Source organism: Arvicanthis niloticus, chromosome 20 (assembly GCF_011762505.2).
Source record: "Arvicanthis niloticus isolate mArvNil1 chromosome 20, mArvNil1.pat.X, whole genome shotgun sequence".
NCBI classification, from domain to species: domain Eukaryota; kingdom Metazoa; phylum Chordata; class Mammalia; order Rodentia; family Muridae; genus Arvicanthis; species Arvicanthis niloticus.
In genome coordinates this window covers 48,475,560-48,501,516 of record NC_047677.1, presented here as the reverse complement: position 1 = coordinate 48,501,516, position 25,957 = coordinate 48,475,560, and the positions used below count along the sequence as shown (strand labels likewise).

The 25,957-nt window shown below is 46.5% G+C and overlaps 1 protein-coding gene across 1 annotated transcript; it reads right to left on the bottom strand.

The window, feature by feature from the left end:
* Positions 1-18,495: 18,495 nt before the first annotated feature.
* Positions 18,496-25,649, bottom strand: LOC117724845 (class II histocompatibility antigen, M beta 1 chain). Its single transcript, XM_034524790.2, has 6 exons — positions 25,387-25,649; positions 23,177-23,458; positions 21,010-21,294; positions 19,273-19,389; positions 19,065-19,100; positions 18,496-18,811 (listed from the first exon to the last, which is right to left on the bottom strand). The coding sequence occupies exons 1-6, from the start codon at positions 25,439-25,441 to the stop codon at positions 18,801-18,803; spliced, it is 786 nt and encodes a 261-aa protein (XP_034380681.1). The 5' UTR covers positions 25,442-25,649; the 3' UTR covers positions 18,496-18,800.
* Between the last annotated feature and the right edge of the window lie 308 nt (positions 25,650-25,957).

Here is a 25,957-nt window from a genome sequence, read left to right as displayed (position 1 = left end):
GTAAATAAAGTAAATTTAAGGAAAAAATATATTTTTTATTATAACAAGAGATATTGCCAGGCAGTCGTGGCGCACACCTTTAATCCCAGCACTTGGGTGTTGGGGGCCGACTCCTAGCAGAAAGCAGCTATCATCTTCGCAGCCATCTCAAGCCATATGCCCTGACAAGAGACTTGTTTTCAACAGCCTATAAAGAGCTGAGCACACTCTGATAAACATCTTGTTTTTCCCACATATCTTGTTTTGCTGTTTAGTGCCCCCAGCTGCATGGCGCACGTGGTATCCACGCCTACAAGGCACATGACAAAGCATATAATACCCCGGATTTCCTTTCAATAAACAAGACTTGATCAGAACCTCTGTCTTGTCTCCATTCTTCACATCTCTTCCCCTCCATCCCCACTTTCCCTCTTGCTAGACCCTGACCCACGGACCAGAGCAGCAGCTCGGGCTGGGATCCTTGGGAGGCAGAGGCAGGTGGATTTCTGAGTTCAAGACCAGCCTGGTCTACAGAGTGAGTTCCAGGACAGCCAGAGCTCACAGAGAAACCTTGTCTCAAAAAAAAAAAAGGAGATATTAGAAGCAAATGACCTAAAAATTCTCAAAATTCTGAGAAAGAACAGAGGCTGGTGATGCAGACCTTTAATTCCAGCCTGATCTGTATACTGAGTTTCAGGCTAGCCAAGGCTACATAGTCAGACCTTGTCTCAAAAACAAACAAACAAACAGCAGGGACAAGTGCTGGACAGATGGCTTGGCAGTTAAAAGTACATCTTGCTTTTGCAGATGACCCAGCTTCAATTCCCAGCACCAACATGGTGGCTCACAACCAACTGTGACTCCAGTTCCGTGGGATCTGGCGCCCTCTTTGGCCTCCTCAAGCACTGCATGCACATGGTGAACATATATACAAACAGGCAAAGCACTCACCCACATAAAATTAATAAATCTTTTTATTTTAAAAGGCCACATACTACTATTACCAAGGACTAGAGTTCAGTTCCCTGTGCCTACACCAGGCAGTGCACAGCTGCTTGTAACTCCAGCCCTTTACTGGATCATGAAGTAGATCCACTAAGGGGTGTCATCTGCTTTAGAGCTTTGTGCACACCTGTGGCTGTTCGCTTGACATAAGAGGGACCCAGAACTCCTTTGTTCTCCATGATTGGAAATGGACTCCTATTGTCTCTGCCATGGCCCTCAGCTGTAGCCTTCTGGACTCCTAACCTTCTTGATTGATGCCAAGATTTTAAAAAAACCTTTGAAAAGACTCCTTACCCCTCCTCACACTCATCCCCATCCCCCACCATAACTCCCGCTCCCCACTCTATGATCTTGTATAAGTCTATGAGTTACAGACCAGTGGGAACTGGTCAAGATAACAAAAACTTTCAAATGACCTTGCTAAGAAAAACCATCTTAGGACAAGGGAGAAATGGTAGAAGAAGAAACATGCCCAACACCTTCATATGTTAGCCCAGAATCTTTAGTTTAGGATACAAAGGGTATTTGGTGTCAGCCTCCCTAAAGAACTGGGGGATTGGGGGCAAAAAATGGGGGGGGTATATGGGGGAGGCAGTGTGGACAGGATGGACCTAGAGCCCTAGTTCATTCTATAATCTCTCTTTTGACCACCCTAGCCAGAGGCTCATTTGCAGGGCACTTCCCACATACCTATTTTTAAACACCAAAGATTTATATATTTTTATTTTATATGTGGATCTGCATGTATGTACACCATGTGCATGCAGTACCCATGACGACCAGAAGAGGGCGACTGCTTTACTCAAACACTTTCTGCTTTAAATGTTGGTCTTAACTCTAAGAAAACCTTCCGTCTCGGTTGCTTTTCCTGATGCTGTGAGAAGACACCCTGACAGAGGCAATGTGAGGACTTTCCCTTTGGCTCGCAGTGTAATGTGTCATCATGGTGGGAAAAGTCAGTGTAATGTGTCATCGTGGTGGAAAAAGTCAAAGCAACAGAAATTTTTACTCAGCTGCTCACATAATGTCCACAGTCAGGAAGAAGACAGCAATGAATTCCTGTGCTCAGCTTGTTTCTCCTTATTTTTAAAGATTTGTTTTATTTTAAATTATGCATGTATTTGTAATTGCATGTGAGTTCAGGTGGCTACAACAGCCAGAAGAAGGTTTTTATACAGTCTAGGACCCGACTGTAGGGAATGGTGCCACCCACAGTGGAGTGATCTTTCCATTTTAATTGAACTATTCAAAATAACCACCCCAGTATGCCCAGAGGTCTGTCTCCCAGGTAATTCCAGTTCTCACCAAGTTGATAACTGAGACTAAACCTCACACCTTAACATCAGCATCTAGACTATTACCTAAATAAGAGAAAACCATAGCTATAGCCCAGACAAATTGACCCCAAATGAGCCACCACAGGGTTCTGCTGAAACTTCAGGATAAGCACAGCTTAGGTATTAATGGGAGAAATAAACTGAGTATTACCAGCTGGGGCTGGATCGTCGCTCAAGGGAACCTACAACAGGTGCTTAGATGAGACAGAAACCACACCACTGCTGAGTGATTGAGTTGAACTTTTTGTCCCAACCTCTGTCTGCTTCTGACTACCCCGGAAAGTGTACAGAAGACAAGAAATAAGATTAAAGTTCTTCATCTGAACTCAAGACATGAATGAAAGGTTTCTAAGATCCTCTTTCATTTAAAGGCTAATTTTTATTCGCGTGCCTGGCATGCCCAGAAAAGAGTGCTGAGCCTCTTGGAGCTGGAGTAATGGGCAGTTGTGAGCCACCCCATGTGGGTGCTCCCCATGTGGGTGCTCAGGGTCAAACCTGGGTCCTCAAGAGAAGCAGTATGTACTCTTAACTCCTGAGCCATTAATCTCTGTAGCTATTTCTACATCCATCTTAAAGGATAACTTCTTTCCTAAGACCTAGCACAGACACGGAGGAGGACCAAGTCGTCAGTCCACTGATGGGGGCCAGGATTGACTGGACAACCTTACAAAGGCTCTCTGATGTCAGAGTATGGGAACTACTAGGATGGAGTTAGGTCCTGAGATATGAAACGCAAACAGAAGGGCAGACACAGACTCTGGCAACCATGAGTCACCATGCCCTTCAATGACCTCCCTGACAGAAATAGACCCTGTATGATGGCTTGGATCCAGCCAGTGAAGGATGGTTAGCTCACAAATGATTACATCCAGTCAGTGGGCTAACCCATCGATGGACTCATAACCTCATCATTATTGGAAAAGGGAAGGTGGGTCTTATTAGAGAGTTAAGTCATGGGGTCATGCCTTGGAGAGGTTCATCTTGTCCTGGCACCCTTCCTGTTTGCCTCTTCCTCCTGTCTGCCTAGGATCTGTTATGCCCCACCATGTCTTCTACGCCGTGATGCCCTCCCTCACCTCAAGCCAAGAGCCATGGTTGATCTTAAACTGAAATCTCTCAAGCTGTGAGTCAAAATAAACCTTTCCTCCCTCTGTTTATCTGAGATGTTTTCCCACAGCAAGAGAAATGCAACACACCCTGATGTTAGTTATCTGTTGCTAGGTACCATGAAGATGTTAGCTATCTGTTGCTAGGTAACCATGAAGATGTTAGTTATCTGTTGCTAGGTAACCATGAAGCCAATACAGTGTGCATTTACCACCAGGTGCTTTGGGAGACACTCCAGCATAGACTGTGTGCTAGATAAGATGGTATTATTTTTAACTATTCAGGGAGTGATGGTTATGCAGGAACAGTGTCCTTGTTCTTAAATTACAGGTGATAAAATTCTTAGGGGTGAAGTGTCAGGCTGCTCACTTCACAGGCTGCTTCCCAATGGTTTCACAAAATAGCTATTTAACAGTGTGGTGGTAGTTAGTTAACCCAATGGGCTGCATGCACACACACACCCAAGAGCTATCTGGATTCTTGAAAGAAAGACACACACACACACACACACTAGCTTAGTTTTGATATGCTATGACCAGCCTAATGGCTGGGCACGTCTAGTTCTTCCCACTGCTAACAAACACTCCCCTCTGGTACTCCTGAGTTAACATCTATTAAGATCTATGTTTCATCTCTGCTACTCCAGACACAGCTGGAGAAGTGGCCCATGTGGCTACTTCCCTGATTCTCACCTTTAGGTCTGGTCTTCCTTCTTCCCATCATGGCGATCTCTACCTGCTTCCTCTTTCCCAGTTCCTAGCCCGTGAAAATCTCAAAGTCCCGCCACAGTCTACCTGCCCAGCCATTGGCTGTTGGTTCTTTATTGATCAATCAAAAACCAATTGGGGACAAGGACCTTCAGCATTTGGACAGGTAGATTCTCAATTTTAGGGGTCAGAACTCAAAGCATTAGAACCAATCCCTGACACAACAGTAAATAGGCAAATTAAATGTTGCTTATTGAATACTGCAGGGCCGATGCAATTTACTGGGTGTATGACACCACGTGAATGGATCTCAGAGAAATGACACTGGGTGACACAGCCCTGAAAAGAGTCACTCCCTGTCAGCGAGCCATCCCAAACTTCGGTGGCTAAAGGAAAAGTAACAGCTTTATCTGACATGGGGAGCTGCCAATGGACTGAGGTCAGTTGCCTGACAAAACCCATGAAGCGTAAACCAGAGCTCTCAGTCACAAACCACTGCCTCGAGGTGTCTGATCAATTACATGAATGGTCAGATTCGGAGATGTCAGGGTGTATCGCAATGTCTCTTCCTTATAAGCCCTGCTTTCTTAGAGGTGAAGTGAAACAAAGCTTGCTTCCCACATCCCCACCTTTTTTGAAGACAGGGCGTAAATGCAGGAACCGAGTCCTGTCAATCAGATGCACGCACCTGACATGTCAACTCAAAAGAGCAACGTCGGGAAAGAGGATCCAGGCTGTTATTCATTTCCCTGGCAATGGGCAGTGGAAAAGGGAAGCGGCCACTGGCTTCTGAGGAGCAGAAGTCACAGGAGCAGGAGTCACAGGAGGAGTTCCTGGGGCAGAAGTGGCCAAGCAGGTGGCTTAGGTAGCTCTGCACAGAAGCCTAGTTCCTCTCCGCAGAGTGAGCAGCAACTGGGGGTGGGGGAAGGGGGCAGACACCATTTATTGCATCTCTGTGTGGTTCACAGCATTTCCCTTTACCCAAACAAGAGAAGCCTCCCATCCATTGCCTCACATCTCCTGTTGAAAAGCCAAACATATGTACACACACACACACTTTTTTCAAAAGCAAAAAAATAAACCGACAAAGAAGTAAATATTTGCATTTGTAAACCATTCAAATATAAAACCCAAAACTACATACAAAGAAATGTTTCTGGTTGTGACAGGCTTGCTGACATCCAGGTCAGTGTGACATGGTACCCTGACTGCTACTGTGTGTGTTCGTATGCTGTAAAACAGGAAATTAAAAGACTAAGTTTACAAACCAGTCTTAAACCTGCATTTACAACAACACCGGAAATATCCAGTTAGCTGTGTGTAAATCCAATAAAGCCTTTGTAGAACCCTTGTCGGAAAAAGAAAGAACAAAAAAAGAAAGAAAAGAAAAGCCACACACAGCCAGGCCTGGTGATGCACACCTGCACGCCTTGCTCTCAGAGCAGGGGGGCAGGAACAGAAGAAGTGGAGACCAGGCTGGGTACACAGAAAGGTCCTGTCTCAAATAAACAGACATGGGGCAAAAAGAAGAGGTGAGAGAGAAAGAGAGAAAGGAAAGAAAAATAAAGAGAAGAGAGGGAGGGAACAAGGAAGAAAGGACAGTTAAGAAAGACAAGAGGGGGCTGGAGAGACCTCTCAACAGTTAAGAGAGCATCCTGCTCTTACAGAGGACTGGAGTTTGATTCCCAGCATCCTCATTATGAACGAAGCTCACAGCAACCTGTAACTCCAGCTCCAGGGGATCTGATGCCCTCTTGTGGCCTCTGTGGGCACTGCATTTATATGCACATGACATAGAAGCACACAAACTTTTTATACAAAAATAAAATTTAGTCTCTAAAAATACATTTTCCAAAAGTGTTTCGGTTCATTTTCAGACATTTGGTGGTTTACATATAGCCCCATAAACTCATAAATTAGGGTGCCTTGTCTCCAGTTGGAGGAGATGTTTGGGAAGGATTAGAAGGTGTGGCCTTGGAGGAAGTGTGTTTACAGGGGGCAAGGCGGGGGAACTTTGAGGTTTCAAAATCCCTACCCCACCTCTGCCTCCTGCTTGTGAGCTAGGTGTGAGTTCTCTCCTACTGCTGTGGTGCTAAGCCATTCCACCATGCTGCCATCGTCCCTGAAACTTTAAGTCCCAATAAACTCTTCTACAAGTTTGCCTTGGTTGTGACATTTTGTCACAATAATTGCAAAGTAATTAAAACGTGCATTTATCATTTCTTCTATCTGGCTTGTCTTAAGACTCAGATGAAATGAGACATGATGGCACACACCTGAAATCTTAGCATTTGGGAGAGTAAAATGGGGAGATTTTCAGTTCAAAACCAGCCTAGGTACCAGGCATGGTAGTATACACCTTTAATTCCAGCACTCAGGAGGCAGAGAAAGATTGATCTCTAAGTTCAAGGCCAGCCTGGTCTACAAAATGAGTTCTAAGACAGCCAGGGATACAGAGAGAAACCCTGTCTGGGCAGAGCAGAAAATCTAAGAAAGAAAATATTCAGGTGAGTTTAAGATGTTTTAATTTTACATGTATGAGTGTTTTGCCTGCATGTGTATGCACCATGTAGGGGTGGTTCTCTCTCTCTCTCTCTCTCTCTCTCTCTCTCTCTCTCTCTCTCTCTCTCTCTCTGTGTGTGTGTGTGTGTGTATGTTGTTGTTGTTGTTGTTGTTGTTGTTGTTGTTGTTGTTGTTCATGGAGGGCAGAAGAGGGTTCAGATCCCTGGAACTGGAGTTACAGACAGTTGTGAGGGGCTATGTAGATGTGTAGACCAAACCTGGGTCCTCTGCAAAGGCAGCCATCTCTCCAGCCCCTCTGGTGAACTTTTAAGTTCCCTGCTGCAGTCGGACAGGAGGCAACATCAGCTTAGATGGGTAATTTTCTTTCCAATGTTCTATTTTCTACAAACATTGAGGGCAAAGATAATTTGGTGGCTCGTTTCCACAGAGCCTGGCTTGTCCTTCTGTCATTTCTCAGAGGGTCCCAGTTTCTACCAGGTGATTCACAGCAGAGGCCTTCGGGCCCTACAAAAGCAGAAATTGTCCGTCTGTGACATCAGAGGAGAGGAGTCGTCAGTGTGTGACTATTCCACCAAGGCCAGTCACCTGACATTGCTCTGAAAGTAGAAACCCATCTTAGACCGTCCCGACATCAGTCACCTTCCATCATCTTCTGTCCAGCTCACTCACGGAGCACACATTTGAATTTCTGCTGATCAACAAGACTTTCTAAATGCAGAAATTAAGACTGCCTAAAAATAGGCTTATTGAAAAAGAGGGTGTGGGGCTGGAGAGATGGCTCAGAAGTTAAGAGCACTGGCTGCTCTTCCAGAGGTCCTGAGTTCAATTCCCAGCAACCACATGGTGGCTCGTAACTGTCTATAATGGGATCTGATGCCCTCTTCTGGCCATGAAGGAAAACATTATATACAAAATAAGTAAATCAATTAAAAAAAAAAAAAGGCTTATGAACAGTCAGACACAAAATAGGGACAAGAATATAGACTCAACTGAAAACATTCAGTCACTAAAACATTAGTAATATTGTTCTCAGAGAAACGTTACCAAATATCCTCCTTTAACTTCTGTTGCTGTGATAAACACCATAACGAAAAGCAAGATAGGGAGGAAAGGGGTTATATGGTAACATATCCTGTTTCCGGTTGATCACTGAGCAAACTCAGGGCAGGAAGCAGAGGCTACCCGGAACGCTACTTACTACTTACCCACCCTGCCTTGTCAAACAACCCAGGCCCACCTGCCCGGGGATGGCACCGCCCACAGTGGGATGTGCCCCTCCACGTCAATCATTAATCAAGAAAACGTCCCACAGACATGTCCACAGGCCAATCTGATGGATACATTTTTTCAGTTGAGGGCCCTATTCCCAGATGACTTAACACAAAACTAATCTGTACACCAAGAAAGATTTGAACTCTTGTTTTGCCTTCGCTTTTCCGGGTTTTTCCCCCCCACACTTTAAATTTGATACTAGGATCGCTGAGTCGTGAAAGCACATGCCTTTGGCGCCACCTAGTGGACAAATATGTAGTGGCTCCCTGATGCACGGGTTTGGGAGCGTGAAGAGAGAGAGCTTGATTCTTTTATTATCCTGAATCCAAGATACGAAGTTGAAAACGGCAACAGCTAGAGGAGATTCCAAAGGAAACCGGCCGCCTTTTCTAGGTTTACAGAGTGTGGAAATTAGCCGCCGTTAGAACCTTTGCCTCTCATAGCAAGCGGACGGAATCTAGTGCCAGGAGAGCGTGTGAGCCGTCTCCCAGATACACGCCTGCAGTCACCTACTCGGCCTGACATACCCAGTCTCCAGCATTTATTTAAAGGGTGGCTTTGCCTGTGTGCTGACATCCCTGTATCACTAAAGTTCTAATTTACCAAATTTTCACTATGGCCACAGAATTCCTTGAGTTTTTCAGCATCTATTTTATCAACAACAAAAATCCCTCTCACTTCAAAGGAATAAGAAATTTTGTTTTTCTGAGCCGAATATGAGTAGGTGGCCGCAGCCCAGGGACAATGACTCAGTCTGCCCCGTGGCAGGAAAGCAGTTAAATAAACGTTTCGATAGGAAGTCATAAATCAAGCCACCCGCTAAATATATTAGTAGGAACGTCAGGGCAAGTGAGTTACAGCAAAACAAGCAGTCTTTCTCTGCCGTAGATTTTGGGTACTATCCTATGAGGGTTGATGGAAGCAAGCAGTTTGCTAAGTTCATATATTCCAGTTTTTTTTCCCTGATGTTTGAAAGGATGTATGGTTGGCAGCTTTAACTGTCAAATTGACGTAACTCACAATAACTTGGGAAGGGAGTCTCAGTGAAGGATTTTTGTACTTGGGTTGGCCTGTGGGCATGTTTGCAAGGGGTTGTCTTAAGTTAATTGATGTGGGAAGATGCAGCCCACTGTGGGTGGTATCATTCCCTAGGCAGCCATCCTGAATTGTGTAAGAGCAGAGAGGATGAGCTGACCATAAACAGGTAGAATGCATACATTCATTTCTCTCTGCTCTTGACTGCAGATGTGAAGTGAACAGCTGTTTTTTGTTTTTTGGTTTTTGGTTTTGGTTTTGGGTTTTTTTGGTTTTTTTTGTTTTGTTTTGTTTTGTTTGTTTGTTTTTTGTTTGGTTGGTTGGGGTTTTTTGGTTTTTTTTGTTTTGTTTTGTTTTGTTTGTTTGTTTTTTGTTTGGTTGGTTGGGGTTTTTTTTGTTTTTGTTTTTGTTTTTTTTGTTTTTTTGAGACAGGGTTTCTCTGTGTAGCCCTGGCTGTCCTGGAGCCCACTCTGTAGACCAGGCTAGCCTTGAACTCAGAAATCCACCTGCCTCTGCCTCCCAAGTGCTGGGATTAAAGGCGTGCGCCACTGCTGCCCGACACCATCTGTTTCAAATTGCTGCTTTAACCTCCCCACAATGATGGATGTCACCTGGAATTGTCGAAACGTTCCTCCTATTTTTGGGGGGAGGGGTCAGGGTACTTTCCCACAACAACATAAATGATACTAGGACAGGCTGTCACATCAGCTTCAGAGGTGGACTCCAAATGACTGTGGATTCTAAAGATAGTGCAAGATAAATCTGACTAGATCTTCAACCCCACAGTTCTCCACAATCAGGAAGTTCTCATCAGTAGATAAGCCTTACAGAATCTTCGACAACGGTGTGATTCTTTTCCCCCCTGGGAATATTCAAGAAACAATCTCTCAGAACCACTGAGTCTGGGGCTGCCCAGAAAAAGGATCTCACAAAGGGAGAGTTTAAATTTCCATCTAAAAATCATTAGCTAGTTATAACCTGTAGGTGTCAGCAAAGACTGACAATGGGCAGGAAACCTGGCTGACTGGTAGGTGCAAAGCAGGTTTTCACATTGACTCTGCCTTATGTCTCTTTCCCCTGTGAATCTTTTGGCCCTGTGTTCTTTCTTTGTGTGTGTGTGTGTGTGTGTGTGTGTGTGTGTGTGTGTGTGTGTTGTCTATCTCTCTCTATATATATATCTCTCTCTCTCTCTGTCTCTTCTCTCTCTGTGTATGTGTGTCTATGTCTCTCTCTCTGACTCTATCTCTGTGTGTGTGCTGTCTATCTCTCTCTCTGTATGTGTGTCTCTCTGTCTCTCTCTATATCTCTATGTGTCTCTGTTTGTCTCTCTTCTCTCTGTGTGTATGTGTTCTATGTCTCTCTATCTCTGTGTCTCTCTCTGTCTCTCTCTTTCTCTGTGGGTGTGTCTATGTCTCTGTGTCTTTCTCTACCTCTCTCTCTCTATCTCTCTCTGTCTCTAATCTCTCTATTTCTCTCTGTGTCTGTCTTCCCTCTGTCTCTCTCTTTGCATGTGTGTGTATGTGTGTCTATGTCTCCCTGTCTCTTCTCTGTCTCTGTCTCTCTCTGTCTCTTTCTGTCTCTCTCTTTGTGTGTGAGTGTGTATGTGTGTGTATGTCTCTGTGTGTGTGTGTCTGTGTGTGTGTGTGTGTGTGTAGCTATACAATGATCCCCAAATACACCCCTGAATTGTCCTTGATGGATTTTATTCACTTCACTAACCAGCTTAAGAATTCCAGGTTTGTCCTTATTTCTCTCTAAAAGTTTGGGGTTTTTTGCTGTGATATAAAATTAGCTGCTCGATCGCATGTAGGCATTTGTTGTTTTCTATTTTATTAGTGTCTTTAACATTTGTTTATTCTCAGGGGTGGTGCACACACACCACAGTGTATTATGGAAATCAGAGGACAACTTGCAGGAGTCCCTTCTGGGGTCAGCCCTGGGTCTTTAACTTGGCGCAAGTACTCTTACCTGCTAATAGCCGACGCACCAGCCCTAGGGGCGTTTCCTTTTTTGTTTTGTTGTTGTTTGTTTTGTGTGCTAAAATTATACTTACTAGGGGACTGATAGCTAATGACATTGCAAACAAATCTTTTCACATAACTTATGCCATGTTTATCTTTTGTGACTTATTTGTTCATAAATATTCACACTGGTTTTCTAACACACTGATCTGCGATGTGAAGGATCTCACTGGGGAACGTACAAATGCTAGCCAGGGAAGGGGTGTTAGCATTTCTACTTACATACGTCTGACAACTGTGCCAAGAAGGGGCATCTTTACAGTCTGACAGAGATGGAGCTGGCCAGGCAGAAAAGAAGGAGAGAGAGAGAGAGAGAGAGAGAGAGAGAGAGAGAGAGAGAGAGAGAGGTGTCCTGAGTGGGAGTCAGTTGGTAGACTGCTCTGGATTTGATCTCCAGCTGTAGTAGAAGATCAGGAGCTCAGGGCTATCCTTGCTACCTAAAGACTTCAAGGATAGCCTGAGCTACATGAGACCAGGAAGGAAGTCAAGGTAGCTAAGTGGCTAAGGGTCTCCCTATGTAGCCCTGGCTGTCCTGGAACTCGATATGTAGACCAGGCTGACCTCAGGCTCACAGAGATCCTCCTGCCTCTGCCTCCCCAGTTCTGGGATTAAAAGCATGTTCCCCTAAATACCCCAGCTTTAGAGTGTAGTCCTTTATAGATCTCTCTGTTCCCTGTGGTTGTTATAGCTACCTCTACTTTTTACTATGGCCCCCTTTAAACATTTTATTGGTGTGTTTATGCTGCACATGCATTCTATAGCAGGTGACTAGACACCAGAGGACCGTTTGTAGAATTTGTTCTCTCCTTCCTTCCTAAGGGTCCTGGGGTTGGACCTCAGGTTATCAGGCTTGGGGTCAAATACCTGTACCCACTCTGTCATCTCCCTGGCCTTATGAACTGTTTTATACACATGTATTTTGGCCTTGTACATACACCCTGAGATCTTTTAGACCTACTGATGGGATTTAACCAGTTTTGATGAGTCCACCAGGGATGTTGCTGTCATGACAGACATTGGTTGGTTTTGTATAATTTGGATAAAAAAGAATCCATCTGGAATTTTAGGGCTTCACCAGTAACACTCACGGCTTATGTTACTCCAGGGAAGACGATGTCTTACTGTGTCCTCGAGGTCCAGAGTCTTTAGCTCCTGTGGTGGGTGGGTTACCTTAGCATTATTAAAACCAATAGGAACCAAGTGATCCAATTGTCTGGACATCATTAATAATCTTTTTCTTGGTGGGAATTATTAGTTTTGGTTCTAGGAATTTTAGTCAAGTTACCGTCCCTGAGAACTCCCTCGGGTAGCTTTAAAATGGGTCTCTGTCCAGCTAAAATCTGGAAATGTTTTAAGCCAGATTATACTGGACATTAAGAGAGATCTTTGGAGAGACAGTGAGAAGTTGAGTATTTCCAAGCATGAAGACTTGGTTTAAATAAAGTAGGAGTTTTGAGTTAGCAAGAGAACTCTGGTCAGCAGCAGGACAGAACACTCCAGACCTCAAAATCAAAACCTTTACCACATAAGAAAATATACCATAGGGGGACGCTTACCTTGTAAAAACACTTTAACATTAGGAAAAAAATTCCAAGATTCATATGAGCCAGATGTGGTGGCATAGACCTGTAGTTCCTGCACTAGGGCTAGCCTGGTCTACAGAGTACCAAAAAGTGTTTGCCCACTCAAGCATTTCCCCCTTGTTGAATCTCTCTGTTCCCACAGCCCTCTATGCTATCGGTGGGATTTGTGTTTTATATTAGGTGTATGTGCTGCTCCCAGAAGTAGCTCCCCAGGGTGTCACACTGAGGTCCGCCTCCCACTGTTTCTTAAATGTATTCTATCCATTTGCATGAAGGGGCTCAAGATGCTGGGTAATCGCCCCTTAAGTGTATCCTCCTAGCTAAGCCAAATAAGGCTTTCCTAAGCCGGCAATGGGTTAATACCGCAGAGAACCTGGTGTCTTCATGTGGTGCTAGAAAATCCCTAAGCTGAAAGGAAACAAGGTTGCAACAAGCAAGGGTTATGGTTCTGACGACAAGAGAGAGCATCTAGAAATCCAGCTCAGAATAGACCTACCACCAATCACTGCCTAAGCCAAAGGGAGTGGTAAATTTCTTCCAGCCTCAGGAAGAAATTTACCAACATCCACTCGAAGAGACAGCGCCAGCCCAACTCATATCTGTCACTAACTTCCCCAGTGAGACAGGGTCTCACTAAAACATAGACAGCAGGGAATGGTGTCACAGGAATAAAGAGGCAGGAGGATGGGGAATTCTAGTCTAACGCGCCCCCCCTAGAGCTTTGCGTCCGCGGAGAAATCACGAGACGCAGAGATCAGGTAGTTACTGTAAACGAGGCTTTTTAATCTTTATCACCCACGTGGAGAAACGCGGAGAGACGCGGAAGGGGAGAGCTGAGGAAGGGGTCCCGCTTAAGTACAATCTAGAGTGACGTATTCACTTTTGATTGGCTGTTCGCTCACCACCCAATATGCCTCGGGATTGGCAGTGGCTAAGGCACACCTATCTGCCTAGCAACTGCGTAGCTAAATGTAAATACAAACGTGTAGCCACTGAAACAGAGGCTCACTACATTCTAGATCAGCCTTGGCTACAATAACAGTTCAAGGTCAACCTAGGCTATGTGAGACCCTGCCTCAAAAAATAATAAGGGGGCTGGAGAGATGGCTCCATGGTTAAGAGTACTGATTACTCTTTCAGAGGATCCAGGTTCCAGGTTCCGTTCCCAGCACCCAGTCGGCTGCTCACAACCATCTGTAACTCCAGTTCCAAGGGATTCAGTGTCCTCTCCAGCCTCCAGTGGGCACTAGGCACAGGCATACATACATGCATGCAGGCAAACACACATACACATAAAATACAAAAATGTAAACATATCAAATAAAATATTAAAGACCTTGCTTGGATTATAGCTCAGAGTGGTCCACATAAGAAATGCCCCCTACCTCCTCCGCAGGCTCCAGTGTTTGAACACTTGGTCCGGGAAGTTATAGAACCTTTAGGAGATGGAGCCTTGCTGGAGGAAGCGTGTCTCTGGGATGGACTTTGAGGTCTTATCGCCCTGTCCCACATCCTGCCTGCATTTTCTACTTCCTATTTGAAAGGTAACCAGCCAGCTTCCTGCCGCAGCCAGAGGCTGTGGCTTCCCTGTCAATGGATTCTAAACCCCTGGAACCTCAAGCCCAAACAAGCTCTTTCTTCCATAAGTTGCTTCGCGTCATGGTTTTTTACCACGGTAACAAAATAAATGGTACTGAGTGAGACAATTTATCCAGCATGTGGACAACCCTAAGTTTGAACCCTAGTATGATAGAAAGAAAGAGAAAGAAAGAAAGAAAGAAGGAAAGAAAGAAACCAAGAAAAGGAGAACGGTAAGTATTAACACGACGAAGTTATATAACTTTTGCTTATTAATAAAGCCTCCATAAAAAAATAAACTGATAGACCCTCACAGACTGAAACCTACCACAAAGACAGGAAAGGCTGCCAAAGTGCAGCATACCAGACTGGAGGGTGGGAGGTCAGGGAGGGAAGGAAAGAAATAAGGACCTTCATTGAGAGACTGGGGCAATGGCCCAGGTGTTGTGTTTGCTGTGTAATAGGAGGAGCAGAGGTTGGGTCCCAGGCCTCGTGGAACCAGGCTGGCATCCCATGCAGACCTGTGGGGGGAGGGTTGCTGGGGCCTGCTGATGCCCAGCAGAACTTGCAAAATGTGACCTCCAGGGAGACACTGCCTCAAAAGGAGTAAGTGGAGGTTAGAGAGGGCACCAGACACCCACCGTCTGGCCTCTGTGATGACCACGTGTGTACACACTGTCTCATACACCACACACATATACACAGAGACATACACAGACACACTTATAGAGTCTTTATTTCAGAACTAGGAAGATAGATCAGCTATAGACCATTCCCAGCACCCACACAGTGGTTAACAACTCCACTTCCAGAGATGCTATGCCCTCTTAGCCTCTCAGGGCACCACACACACGTGGTGTACACACATACATGCAGGTAAAACACCCATCCACACAAACTGATAAAATAATTTTTAAATGCTGTCTTTGAAAAAAATTAAGCAAGGCAAAATGGGACGGAGAGATGGCTCTGTGGTTAAGAGCACTAGTTGATCTTGCAGAGGACTGGAGTGTGATTCCTAGCACGCACATGGCGGCTCACACCCATCTCAAATGCCAGCTCCAGGGGATCCAACACCTTCTAATCTTCATGGGAAGGTGGTACACAGACATGCAGTCAAAACATTCATACACAGAAAATAAATAAATCTTTTAAAATAAGTTTTATTTTATTTATTTGGGTTATTTATTTGGGTTTGGACTGGGTTTTTTGGTTTTGTTTTTTGTTTTTTGTTTTTGAAACTGGGTATTTATGTAGCTCTGGCTGTCCTGGAACTCATTCTATAGACCAGGCTGGCCTCTAACTCACGGAGATCCGCCAGCCTCTGCTTCCCAAGTGCACCTCCATGACTGGCTAAAACAATTTTTACAAGTAAAGCAAAATAATGAGAATTTGAACCTGGATAAAGTGTATATAAAGGGTGTGCGTGTGTGCATGCGTGCATGCGTGCGTGCGTGCGTGCCTGTGTGTGTGTGTGTTCATAGCAGCTGCTCACCAGCAAGCACCCCACCACTGAGCTTCACCACAGCCCAAGACTTCTTGGTATTGTTACAATTTTTCTACAAATTTAAAGTTATTTCTAAATGAAAAAGCTCAATGTATCATCTTTGAGTTAAAACACTAAAAGAAATAAATAAAAACATTACTATGAGAATTTAATGTAATTTTGTTGCTATTAGATGTGGGGCTTGTGGGGGGGGGAGGACAGAAAGACGATGTAGCAGGTTCTGTGGAAACAAATCTTAGAGGGAAATGGTCGCCTTTAAATACACTTCTCAGGAACCATAATCACAAATAAATAAAACACACACACAGGAACCATAATCACGTGACTGGAGCACAGGTGAAGGGGGACTGACTGCACAGGCCAAAGGAGGAAGGAAATGCAAAGATAAGAATAAAAAGCAAAGGCTGGAGAGATGGCTCAGTGGTTAAGAGATGGCTGCTGCTCTTCCAGAGGTCCTGAGTTCAATTCCCAGCACCCACACGGTGGCTCACAACCATCTGTAATGAGGATGGAGATCCAATCTCTCTTCTGGTGTGTCTGAAGACAGTGACAGTGTACTCATATAAATAAGATAAATAAATAACTGGAAGGAAGGGGAAAAAGAATAACAAAGCAACCAGAGCTCGATGAAAATAGAAACCCACTTTGGAAACCTTGCATAGACTCTGGACACCAGAAAAGAGAGTTGGGAACACACCAGGGGCCCCACCTGTGTCAGGATCTGCATCACAAAGACAAGCAAGGAAACACAAGAAAGTTGTATCTATGCTTCACAGACAGTAGTTTGATTCCACAGACAGTGTTTGATTTCAGACCTGAGGCGCATATTTTACATATCAAAGCAAACCCAGCCTCCCGATTTTCCAACACAGCTCAGTCCCTACCTGGCATAGGCTAACCCCAACCCTGACCTGAACTTTCCTCTCTCTCTCTCTCTCTCTCTCTCTCTCTCTCTCTCTCTCTCTCTCTCTCTCTCTCTCTCTCTCTCTCTCTCTCTCCATGTACGGCCTTTCTTTCTCTTCCCCCTTCTCGCTCCCTTCCCATGGCGACTTCCCAGGAGCCAGTGAACTCGACCGCCCGAGAGCAGCTTCTCAATCAAGCTGCATTTAATATACTCTAATCTGGCTCGAACTGGCTCATTTCACCAGCGGAGAGATAATTTACAAGTACAAACCACACCCTGAGTGAACATGAAGTAAATGAAGCCAACAGTCCGATAGGCTTGTCGCGGGTTGCGAGGGTGTCTCACAGCCAAGTGTCTCCGTGCCGGAGAGACTGCTCAGTAGTTAAGAGCATCGGCTGCCCTCCCACAGGACCTGGGTTCAATTCCCACCTCCCCCAGCACATGTCACTCCTTTGTCTTACCCAGATTCCATTTGAATTTCTGAATATTCTCCCCTCCCTTGATGTCTCCATCTTCTCCCGGACGAGCTGCAGTGCCCTAACCCCGGGATTCTCCTGAGAAAACCGTGGTCGCTGTGGAGATCCTTGTTTATGAAGACGCAGGGGCTTCCGATGTCAAGTTTTATGATGAGGGCTATGCCCACCTTCCTCCACGCCCCGTATCCATAGAAACCATCTAGAGCAGAGGGTCCAGCCCCTTGACCTCCCATCCACCCACACCAGCCGTGATAAGAGACCACAGCTCTTTTGACCCCTGGCTTATCAGACCGTGGCCTTAAGACAAGTTCCCCTGCAGGAGCCCACAGACAAATGTGTCCACTACCCATTGCTTGAGCTCCCTCACAATCCTGTTCTGTTAAACTCCTCCCTGGCTTATTTATTTCTTTGTTGTGCCTTATTTTTTTTTTGTTTTTTTTTTTCTTGATTTTTTTTTTTTTTTTTTTTTTTTTTTTGAGACAGGGTTTCTCTGTGTAGCCCTGGCTCTCCTGGAACTCACTCTGTAGACCAGGATGGCCTTGAACTCAAAAATCTGCCTGCCTCTGCCTCCCAAATGCTGGGATTAAAGGCGTGCGCCACCACTGCCTGGCTTTTTTATTTTTCTTATTAATTTATTCATGGGTTTTGCTTGCAACTAGATCTATGCATTGAACCTGGGTCCTCTCGTCCAGCCGAGCTCTCTGCCCACGGGTCTCCTTCTGTTGCTGGCAGTTGACATCCCAACTCTAATCCCAAAAGCAGTTCCATAGACCAACTCTCTACACCCAGCTGTGTCTCCACTGGAAGACATTTGTCACCAGAGGTCCCCTCTCCTCTAAAGATGTAATCTCCCCAGCAGGTGCATATTGCTGGGGTTTGGGACAGACAGGAATAGGAGGGTGACTTTCCAGAGAGGTGTACTGATCCACAGAAGGTTTTCAGAATAAGCTTCTGACTTCTATCAGGTAGACACACACCCCACGGAGAATTTATCCTTAGACCCCTGACAAGTGATTTAGCCATACTGACTTCACTTCCTTGGTCTGTTCTTCATGACACCCTGAGCTCAAGCCCTAGACCCCTCACAGTGGAAGAGAACCCACTCCTGCAAATTGTCTCTGACCTCTACATGTATGCTGTGGTAAGCGCTCTCACGTGGGCATGTGTGTGTGTGCACATACACATGTGCATACGCACGTGTACACACACAGACGCAGATAAAATGTCTCAAAAGGCCTTTTCTGAGCTGAGCTAAGCCCCTCCCTCTTCCTCACAGGGCAACTCCATCTCACTAAGCTCAGTTTCTCCCCTCTAGTTATAATTTCAAAAGATGCCCCAGGTCTGCTTCTTGTAGGTGGGAGACCAGGAGGTGCCACCGGCTATGTCACAGGAAATGACCAACTTCAGCCAGGCTCTGCCCCAGTCCCTCCTCCAAAGCCCAGGACAAACTTGGGAGAAGCCTGTAATTCCACCAGTTTATTTCTTAGGAGTGATCATCACCTATGACACAGTGCCTTCTGTGATGGGGGGGGGGACAGGAGGGGGACCTCAGGAGGGCCTTGAACCCCCTCCTCAGATCAGCTCACCTTGGAAAACACCTGAGACAGACTTGATTGTGAATACCCACAAGGTGCCAATATTTACATGGGGAAGGGGAACTGAGTAGAAGAATGATGAGACAAGAAAGTGGGGTATCCTGAAGATGTTGGGGGCATGAAGGCATTGTCAGGAGTCTGAATCTCCTTCTCAGCGTGGGGTTCTGCCCTCTAGTGCCGTCCTGCAGAAGCAATGGGAACCAGGCGGTGAGAAATGCATGGTGTTCCACTTATGTCTGTTACCACCCAGTGCCAGAGCCCTCAGACACCGGTAATGCAAAAAATGCCCAGCAAACCAACACTCAGACAAAGGAGCTTCCTCCAGCCGGCCCTCAGCAGGTTGTAAGCTGCTTACTGTACGCAAGCACCATTAACTGAACCTATACCCCACCCCTTCTGAGGACCACTGAGCACAAAGCCCAGCGGGAATGTTACCTTCCGGGTAGGTGGATCCAGGGAGAGGAGTATAGCCTAGAAGAAGAAGATACTTGATTATACCAGTCCTTGTGGATGAGGGAACCAAGCATTCTTCAGTTCCTCACCACGGAAGTCGGGAGTTCAAATAAGAGAATCAACCACAGACAGGAAGCAAGACAGACTGGGAGAAAGAGGAGGACTGGGGAGTGCACAGGGGATCACTCACTGGAGGAATGAGACTTGTGCCATCTGAAGAAGCCAACACAGAAGATGATGATGCCCAGGCCCAGGGTGGCTGCAGACACAGAGACCTTCACTGTCTGGATGGGGGACAGCCCAGGTGCTGCAAAGTAACGGAAGAGGTCTTAGAAGTAATGTCTGCAGTTTAGTCCCAGGGAGCCTGCACCTAGAAGGGTCAACCGCACCATTCACTACTAGAACAGGGGAAACTCTTCCCAGGGTTACTGCCCAGTTTCTGCTTCCCCCTACCCTAGTGGAGCCTCTCAAGGTGTTCTCTGTGGTTCCTCCAGCCACCAAGGGTTCCTCACTCCCTGTGGCAGGGCTGACTCAGCTCCGAGCAGCTTCCTACTAAAATGTCTCCTTTCCAGGTCTCCAAAGTTCCACAGTATGAGTCTCCCAGAGCCACGCTGCCCAGAGCTGTTCCTCAGAACGATATCCTACCCGGATTCTTACCCCAACATCAAGACAGCACTCTCACCAAAGGAGCCCCTTGTGTGCCCTACAAAGGAGACCTCCCCTGAACAGCTCAAGGGCACATGGATGTTCCGCTCTCTTCTTGTTCCCCCTCTGTGCTAGTTAGTTCTGTGTCAGTCTGACACAGGCTAGAGTCATCTGAGAGACGGAAAGCTCAATTGAGAAAAAGCTTCCATAAGATTGGGCTGAGGCAAGCCTACAGTGTGGGGTATTTTCTTAATTAGTGATTGATGGGGGAGGGCCCAGCCCATTGTGGGGAGGGCCACCCCTGGATCGGTGGTCCTGGGTTCTATAAGAAAGCCGGGTGAGCAAGCTACAAGGAGCAAGCCAGTAAGTAGCACCCCCTCCATGGCCTCTGCATCAGCTCCTGCCTTTAGGTTCCTGCCCTGCTTGAGTTCCTGTCTTGACCGCCTTCAGTAATGGATCATGATGTGCTGGTGCAAGCCAAATAAGTATTTTCCTCCCTAATCTGCTCCTGGTCACAGTTCATCACAGAGATAGGAATCCTAACCAGGACACCATCCCCTCCCTGAGACTCACTAGAACCAACAGCAGACACAACACTCCCCACAGAGGAAGGCCTGGCCTCAGTAGGCTGAGGAGAACCCTGCTCCCTGGTCTTTCCTAGCTTCCCTTCCTCTTCTTTCTTCCTCTCTTTTCCATAATCTCCAAATTGGTATGTACCACCTCCCGTTACCTTTAACTAGTCCTACGGTTCAAACAGTGAGTTCTTTATTGATTAGACCCTCCACACATCCACCAAAGTGTCTACCAGTCATGGCTGCACTATCCCCCAACACTCAGAAAAGCTGCCCAAATTCAGCACAGCCGTATACCGAGAGGAAAACCAGCCCCTTTCTTCTTCTGTCTGCTTTATATTTTCAGTTCCCAGTCCTGGCCTGACAAGATGGCTGGATATCAGGAAAACTAACACAGTGAATTCTAGGTCTTTGTTCTAGAAATGCTATCAAATCTGCACACTTTTGGGATGACAATCAGGCTGCTCTCCCTCCCTCCCTCCCTCCTTCCCACAGATGAAGGCATCGATCCACAGCACAACTGCCAAGCAATGGCCTTCAGTCTGCGACGACTAACTCTGCAAACCCCCAACGGGAGCCTCCAGACTCACTTCCAGTCCCAGCATCCCCTCTCTATCACACACCATGCGCCCCGGGCATGACTCACTCCCTCCTACAAAATATCCACTTCCCTTTCCCATCCACCAACGTCCGAGTTCCCACACACTCACTCCAGTCTCCACGGATGGGCTCGGGGGTCCCACTGTGCTGTACCACACAAGTGTAGACATCCCCGTAGGAAGGGGTTAAGGCTAGGTAGGAGACGGTCTGGTATGTCCAGTCTCCATTGGGCTGAGCCGTCTTCTCCTTGTTGCTGTAGGAAGTGACAAGCTGCCCATTCTTCATCCATGTGATGGTCACATCCGACGGATAGAAGCCCCAGACGTAGCAGGCGAGCATCACAGGCTCCCTTGTGTTAAAAGGAGCAGTTTGAGCTACTCGGACAGATGGCGGCCCTGCATGGGAGAAGCATTTATGGTTGAAAAGAAAGTCTCATTACATTCTTTCAGAAATGTCTGCAGCCACCCATTGAAAGAGGAAGTAGAGCTCACTCCTGCCTCTCACGTAGCTTCTTTGTTTTCTCCTCCAAAGTCATGTTTGATCAAAATTGGTAAATACCCCGGCGGAGCTGTGAGCTGTCCGCACAGTATCTGTGCTTATCTTGCATGGCCACATGCCTGTGTGTTTTCTAAGATGGGGTCTCATACAGCCCACACTCCCTCTGAGGCTGGGCATGGTCCTAACTCCAGGTCTCCTGCCTCTTCCCAAGTGCTGGTATTACAGGTCTCTACCACCAGGCCTGACGATGAGATCACTAAGACTACCATGTTCTACCAGCTTAGCTCCCCAAGGCTCGCCCGCTCTCCTCTATCACAGTATTTTTGAGCAACATTTTAAGTGAAAATCCAATATATTATGTTAAAATACAGACTCTCAGGCTGGAGAGATGGCTCAGCGGTTAAGAGCACTGACTGCTCTTCCAGAGGTCCTGAGTTCAATTCCCAGCAACCACATGGTGGTTCATAACCATCTGTAATGGGATCTGATGCCCTTTTCTGGTGTGTCTAAAGAGAGCTACAGTGTACTCATATAAATTAAATAGATAGATAGATAGATAGATAGATCTTAAAAAGAAATACAGTTTCTCTAGGCTTCACTCAAGGTATTTTCTCCCTGTCTAGAGTAGTACCCAGGAACTTGCATCTTCCATAAATAACTTGGCCAGGTGATGCTGAAAGGTGGCTCAGAAACTGCATCTTATGACACACCACTCTGACCTACAGAGATCTTCAAAATCTATACAATGTTACAAACTTTAGGCAGTCCCCATGAGCTATTCTCTATGCAAAGGCTTCCAGAGGAAGAAAGACAGTACTGGAATCTCCCGAACACCATCAGATCTCCCCACACCTGCATCCCTCCTAAATATGGAACAACAAAATCTGAGCTAAAAAACCAGAGACAAGCCAGGCTTGGGAACCCAAGTCTACAATCCCAGCTAACTGGAACACTGAAACAAGAGAGTTACAAGCTCAAGGCCAGCTTGGGCAATCTAGGGAGAGCCTGCCTCAGAATAAATAGAAATGGGGCTGGGACAATCTCAATGGTAAAGCATTTGCCGGACATGTGCCAGACCCTAGGCTCAATCCCCAGTAATGGGAAAAAATATTTAATTAAAATAAATAAAAATAAGAGACAGGGGGCTGGAGAGATGGCTCAGTGGTTAAGAGAAGTGACTGCTCTTCCAGAGGTCCTGAGTTCAATTCCCAGCAACCACATGGTGACTCACAACCATCTGTAATGAGATCTGATGCCCTCTGTGTCTGAGGACAGCAACAGTATATATATATATATATATATATATATATATATATATATATGTGTTTGGTTTTTCGAGACAGGGTTTCTCTGTGTATCTCTGACTGTCCTGGAACTCACTCTGTAGACCAGGCTGGCCTCGAACTCAGAGATCCGCCTGCCTCTGCCTCCCAAGTGCTCGGATTAAAGGCGTGTACCACCACTGCCCGACTAAATAAATCTTCTAAAACAATAAATAAATAAGAGACAGGAACATTTTGGGGAAAGTCATGGGGGATTTCTGGCTTGGACCTGAACCCTGACACGCTGTGGCTCCTGCTTCAGGTCCTCATCAATTCCTCCTCACTATGTCCTTCATCCTCTGGTCCATCTCAATTACCACACTGCTCCCTCCGTGCCCAGCCCCCCTCTTCCAGGCCCACACCGCCTCCTCCTGCCCAGGCATCAACCCCTTAGTGCTCATGCACCTCCTTGTCCTCTGCCCTCCCGGCTGTGCTCCCCGACTGCCCCTCTGCTCACTTGTTCTGTGGGTTAGCGCATTCCAGAAGGGCTGGGTGTGCATGGCGCAGTCCTTCAGCCCGTTGCGCATGCGCCGGATCAGGCGCTCATCTTGGTTGAGACTATTTGAAATTGCTTCGGCCAACTTAAACAACACCCCAAATTCACAGGGAGCTATTTTTCCCACTTCTGGATCCCAGCAAGCCAGCAGATCTTTGTTGAAGGAGATACAGTATGTGAAGTCCTTTGGGATACCATCATCATCCAGCAAGCAGGTGCTTTCCACATGAGCCACAAAACCGCCTGGAGGAGCCAGAGAAGGGAAGGCAGGTTGGCGTCTGCATGGCACGATTGCAATATGGTCTCTGCCCAGAGATCCCGACACAAAGTTCCTAAAACCCTTATGACTGCTTATGGTGAGATTAGATGCACTTCTGCCCTAATACCTAGTCTTTAACTTGGTTACCGACACAGCGCTCTGAAGCCCTTGGAACTGAGTGACCGCAGGTTCTCTTGTTCTAATGAGGTCAGTTATGGCAGAACCCTGGGACAAGGCCTGTCAGTGGAAAGATGGAACCATCTTTAGAAACCTGAGACTTAGATCTCCATCCTGGAGCAGCAGGAAGGGGACTGGAGGCTGGATTACAGATAAATCCTGTCTATTTGCTAAAGCCTAAAAATCTCAGGTTGTGAGGTCCTGAGGCCTTCCCAGTCCATGAACACATTCATATTCTTGGGAGTGGCACACCCACCTCCAAGGGGGCAGAAGCTACCCGCAACTGGACTCTGTCTGGACATCATCCTATGAACCCTTTGTTCTTTAGAATATTCCTCACGGGGATAGAGATGTGGCTGGGTGTTTACGAGCTTATGCTGCTCTTGCAGAAGACCAGGGTTTCAACTGGAGCACCCACCCCCAGCGGCTCCCTGTAACCCCAGTTCCAGAGAGTCTGATGCCCTTCTGGCCTCCTCAGATACTACACAAATGTAGTGCATACTCAGATAAGCAGGGGTGATAGCACACACACCTACACACACACACACACACAGAGGGACAGAGACAGAGACAGAGAGTGACAGAGAGAGACAGAGAGATGGAGAGACAGAGAAACAGAGACCAAGAAGTAGGGGAAAGAAACATTTTTGAACCCTTGCAATAAATGAACAATAATGGTCCATTTGCACAGACTCTGTGCCCTCTCTATTTTCCAAGCCAAGGGGCTCTAACTCAGCCAAGCGAGGCGGATGTTGTGGTAATCCTGGGACGTCCTACTTGTGCTTGAGGTGGGTGCGAGGAATTGAACCTGGGTCTTCTGCAAAAGCACCCGGTTCTCTTTATTACTGACCCCTCCCCCCCAAAGCCCTGACACTAAATCAGGCTGTCATTTTCCACTTTCAGTGGTCTTGGGTTTTAAGGTAACAAATTTAAATAACTCAGTTTACCAGGCCTTTCCTAGCACAACAACAGCAAACCAAACAAAACACAGAAAAGACATTTTAAAGTTAATCCCACTTTTCTACCGATACACAGGACGTGACTGACTCCCACATCCGCCAGAGGCATCGGGTTTGGGACCAAGCTTGAGATTCATGTGCACAAAGCTGAAAACAATTAGTGCTCTTTCTCCTGTATGTGAGACTGGATGACAAGAGGGGACAGCCCAAGATTTCCATGTGGCATGCATAGCTGTCTACCCTGAAACAGCCTTCAGAGCAGCTCGGTATTGGCAGGGAGATAAAGGGTAAAGTGAGTGTGGCTGGCACACTTGTGATGCCAGCACCGAGGCAGGAGGATTGCCAGGAGTTTAAGGTTAGCCTAGTCTTAAGGCGTAACAGGGACAGACAGACAGACAGACAGACAAGAGAGAAGGGGAGGAAAAGAAGGGAAAGGAGAGAAAAGAAACAGAGTCAAGAAAAACAGTCGGTCTTGCTCTGTGCTAGAAATATTTTGACTTTTGAACACTTACGACATGCCAGGTACCATGTTCGGAACCAGGACCCAGCAGTACCCAGTCCTAACCTATGTCCCAACAGGGACATCCATCACACAATCTACAAGAATTATTATTAAATTCTTTATTATTAAAATTGCTGTAAAATATAGCCCACAGGCCTGGAGGAGGGCCACAGTAGGGAGACTGGCTAGTGTGGGGCACTCAAACCTGTTAGCAAAAAACGAACATGTTTTACCCCAAGGAGCAGGAGAGAGAAGGTTCAGGAGGGGACCTTACCTGCTCCTATGCAGCCCAGACTAAGGGCCAGCAGCGGCAGCCAGAGTGCAGCCATGGTCCACTCTCTGAAGGTGTAGGAAGGTCAGGCCCCTGGGCCACCTAGAGCAGGGGCCTGGGGCCTCTCCTGTCCCAGCCTCGACAAAAGGTCTTCACACACTGAGGTAAATATCGTACCTGTTATTCAGGTCCCTTGTTCCTTGCCGCCCATGTGGCCCCAAGTCACTCAGCCCCTCCTTAGATCCTAAACTTGCACCCACTAACTCAACCGATTCCCGGGTCCCAAAAGGAGTGGTCAGACTAGCTGGGTAGGCGGGTCAGACCAATCACTGCACGACTCAGCCTAGCATCATCAGTTACTAGGTAAACCTCATTATGCCCTAGGCTTTAAGAACAGGACTTTGGCGGTGGTTTCCTGAGGCCACTGGGTTAGTCACTGAAGCATTTCCAGGATACACAAGCCTGCCCTGCCCACTGGGTTGACTTTCTCCTCTCACACACTTTCAACAAAACCACTTCTAGACAACTCTCTTCATCTCTAAAAGGGAGGCCGCCTAGAAGATAGTGCAGACAC

What these genes read in the sequence shown, in the direction of transcription:
- LOC117724845 (XM_034524790.2), bottom strand. Translation starts at nt 25,441, where the DNA reads ATGGCTGCACTCTGGCTGCCGCTGCTGGCCCTTAGTCTGGGCTGCATA. An exon ending in TCTGGGCTGCATAGGAGCAG is followed by an intron (nt 23,459 to 25,386) that starts GTAAGGTCCCCT and finishes TGGCTCCTCCAG; the next exon opens with GCGGTTTTGTGGCTCATGTG. An exon ending in TGCGCTAACCCACAGAACAA is followed by an intron (nt 21,295 to 23,176) that starts GTGAGCAGAGGG and finishes TCTCCCATGCAG; the next exon opens with GGCCGCCATCTGTCCGAGTA.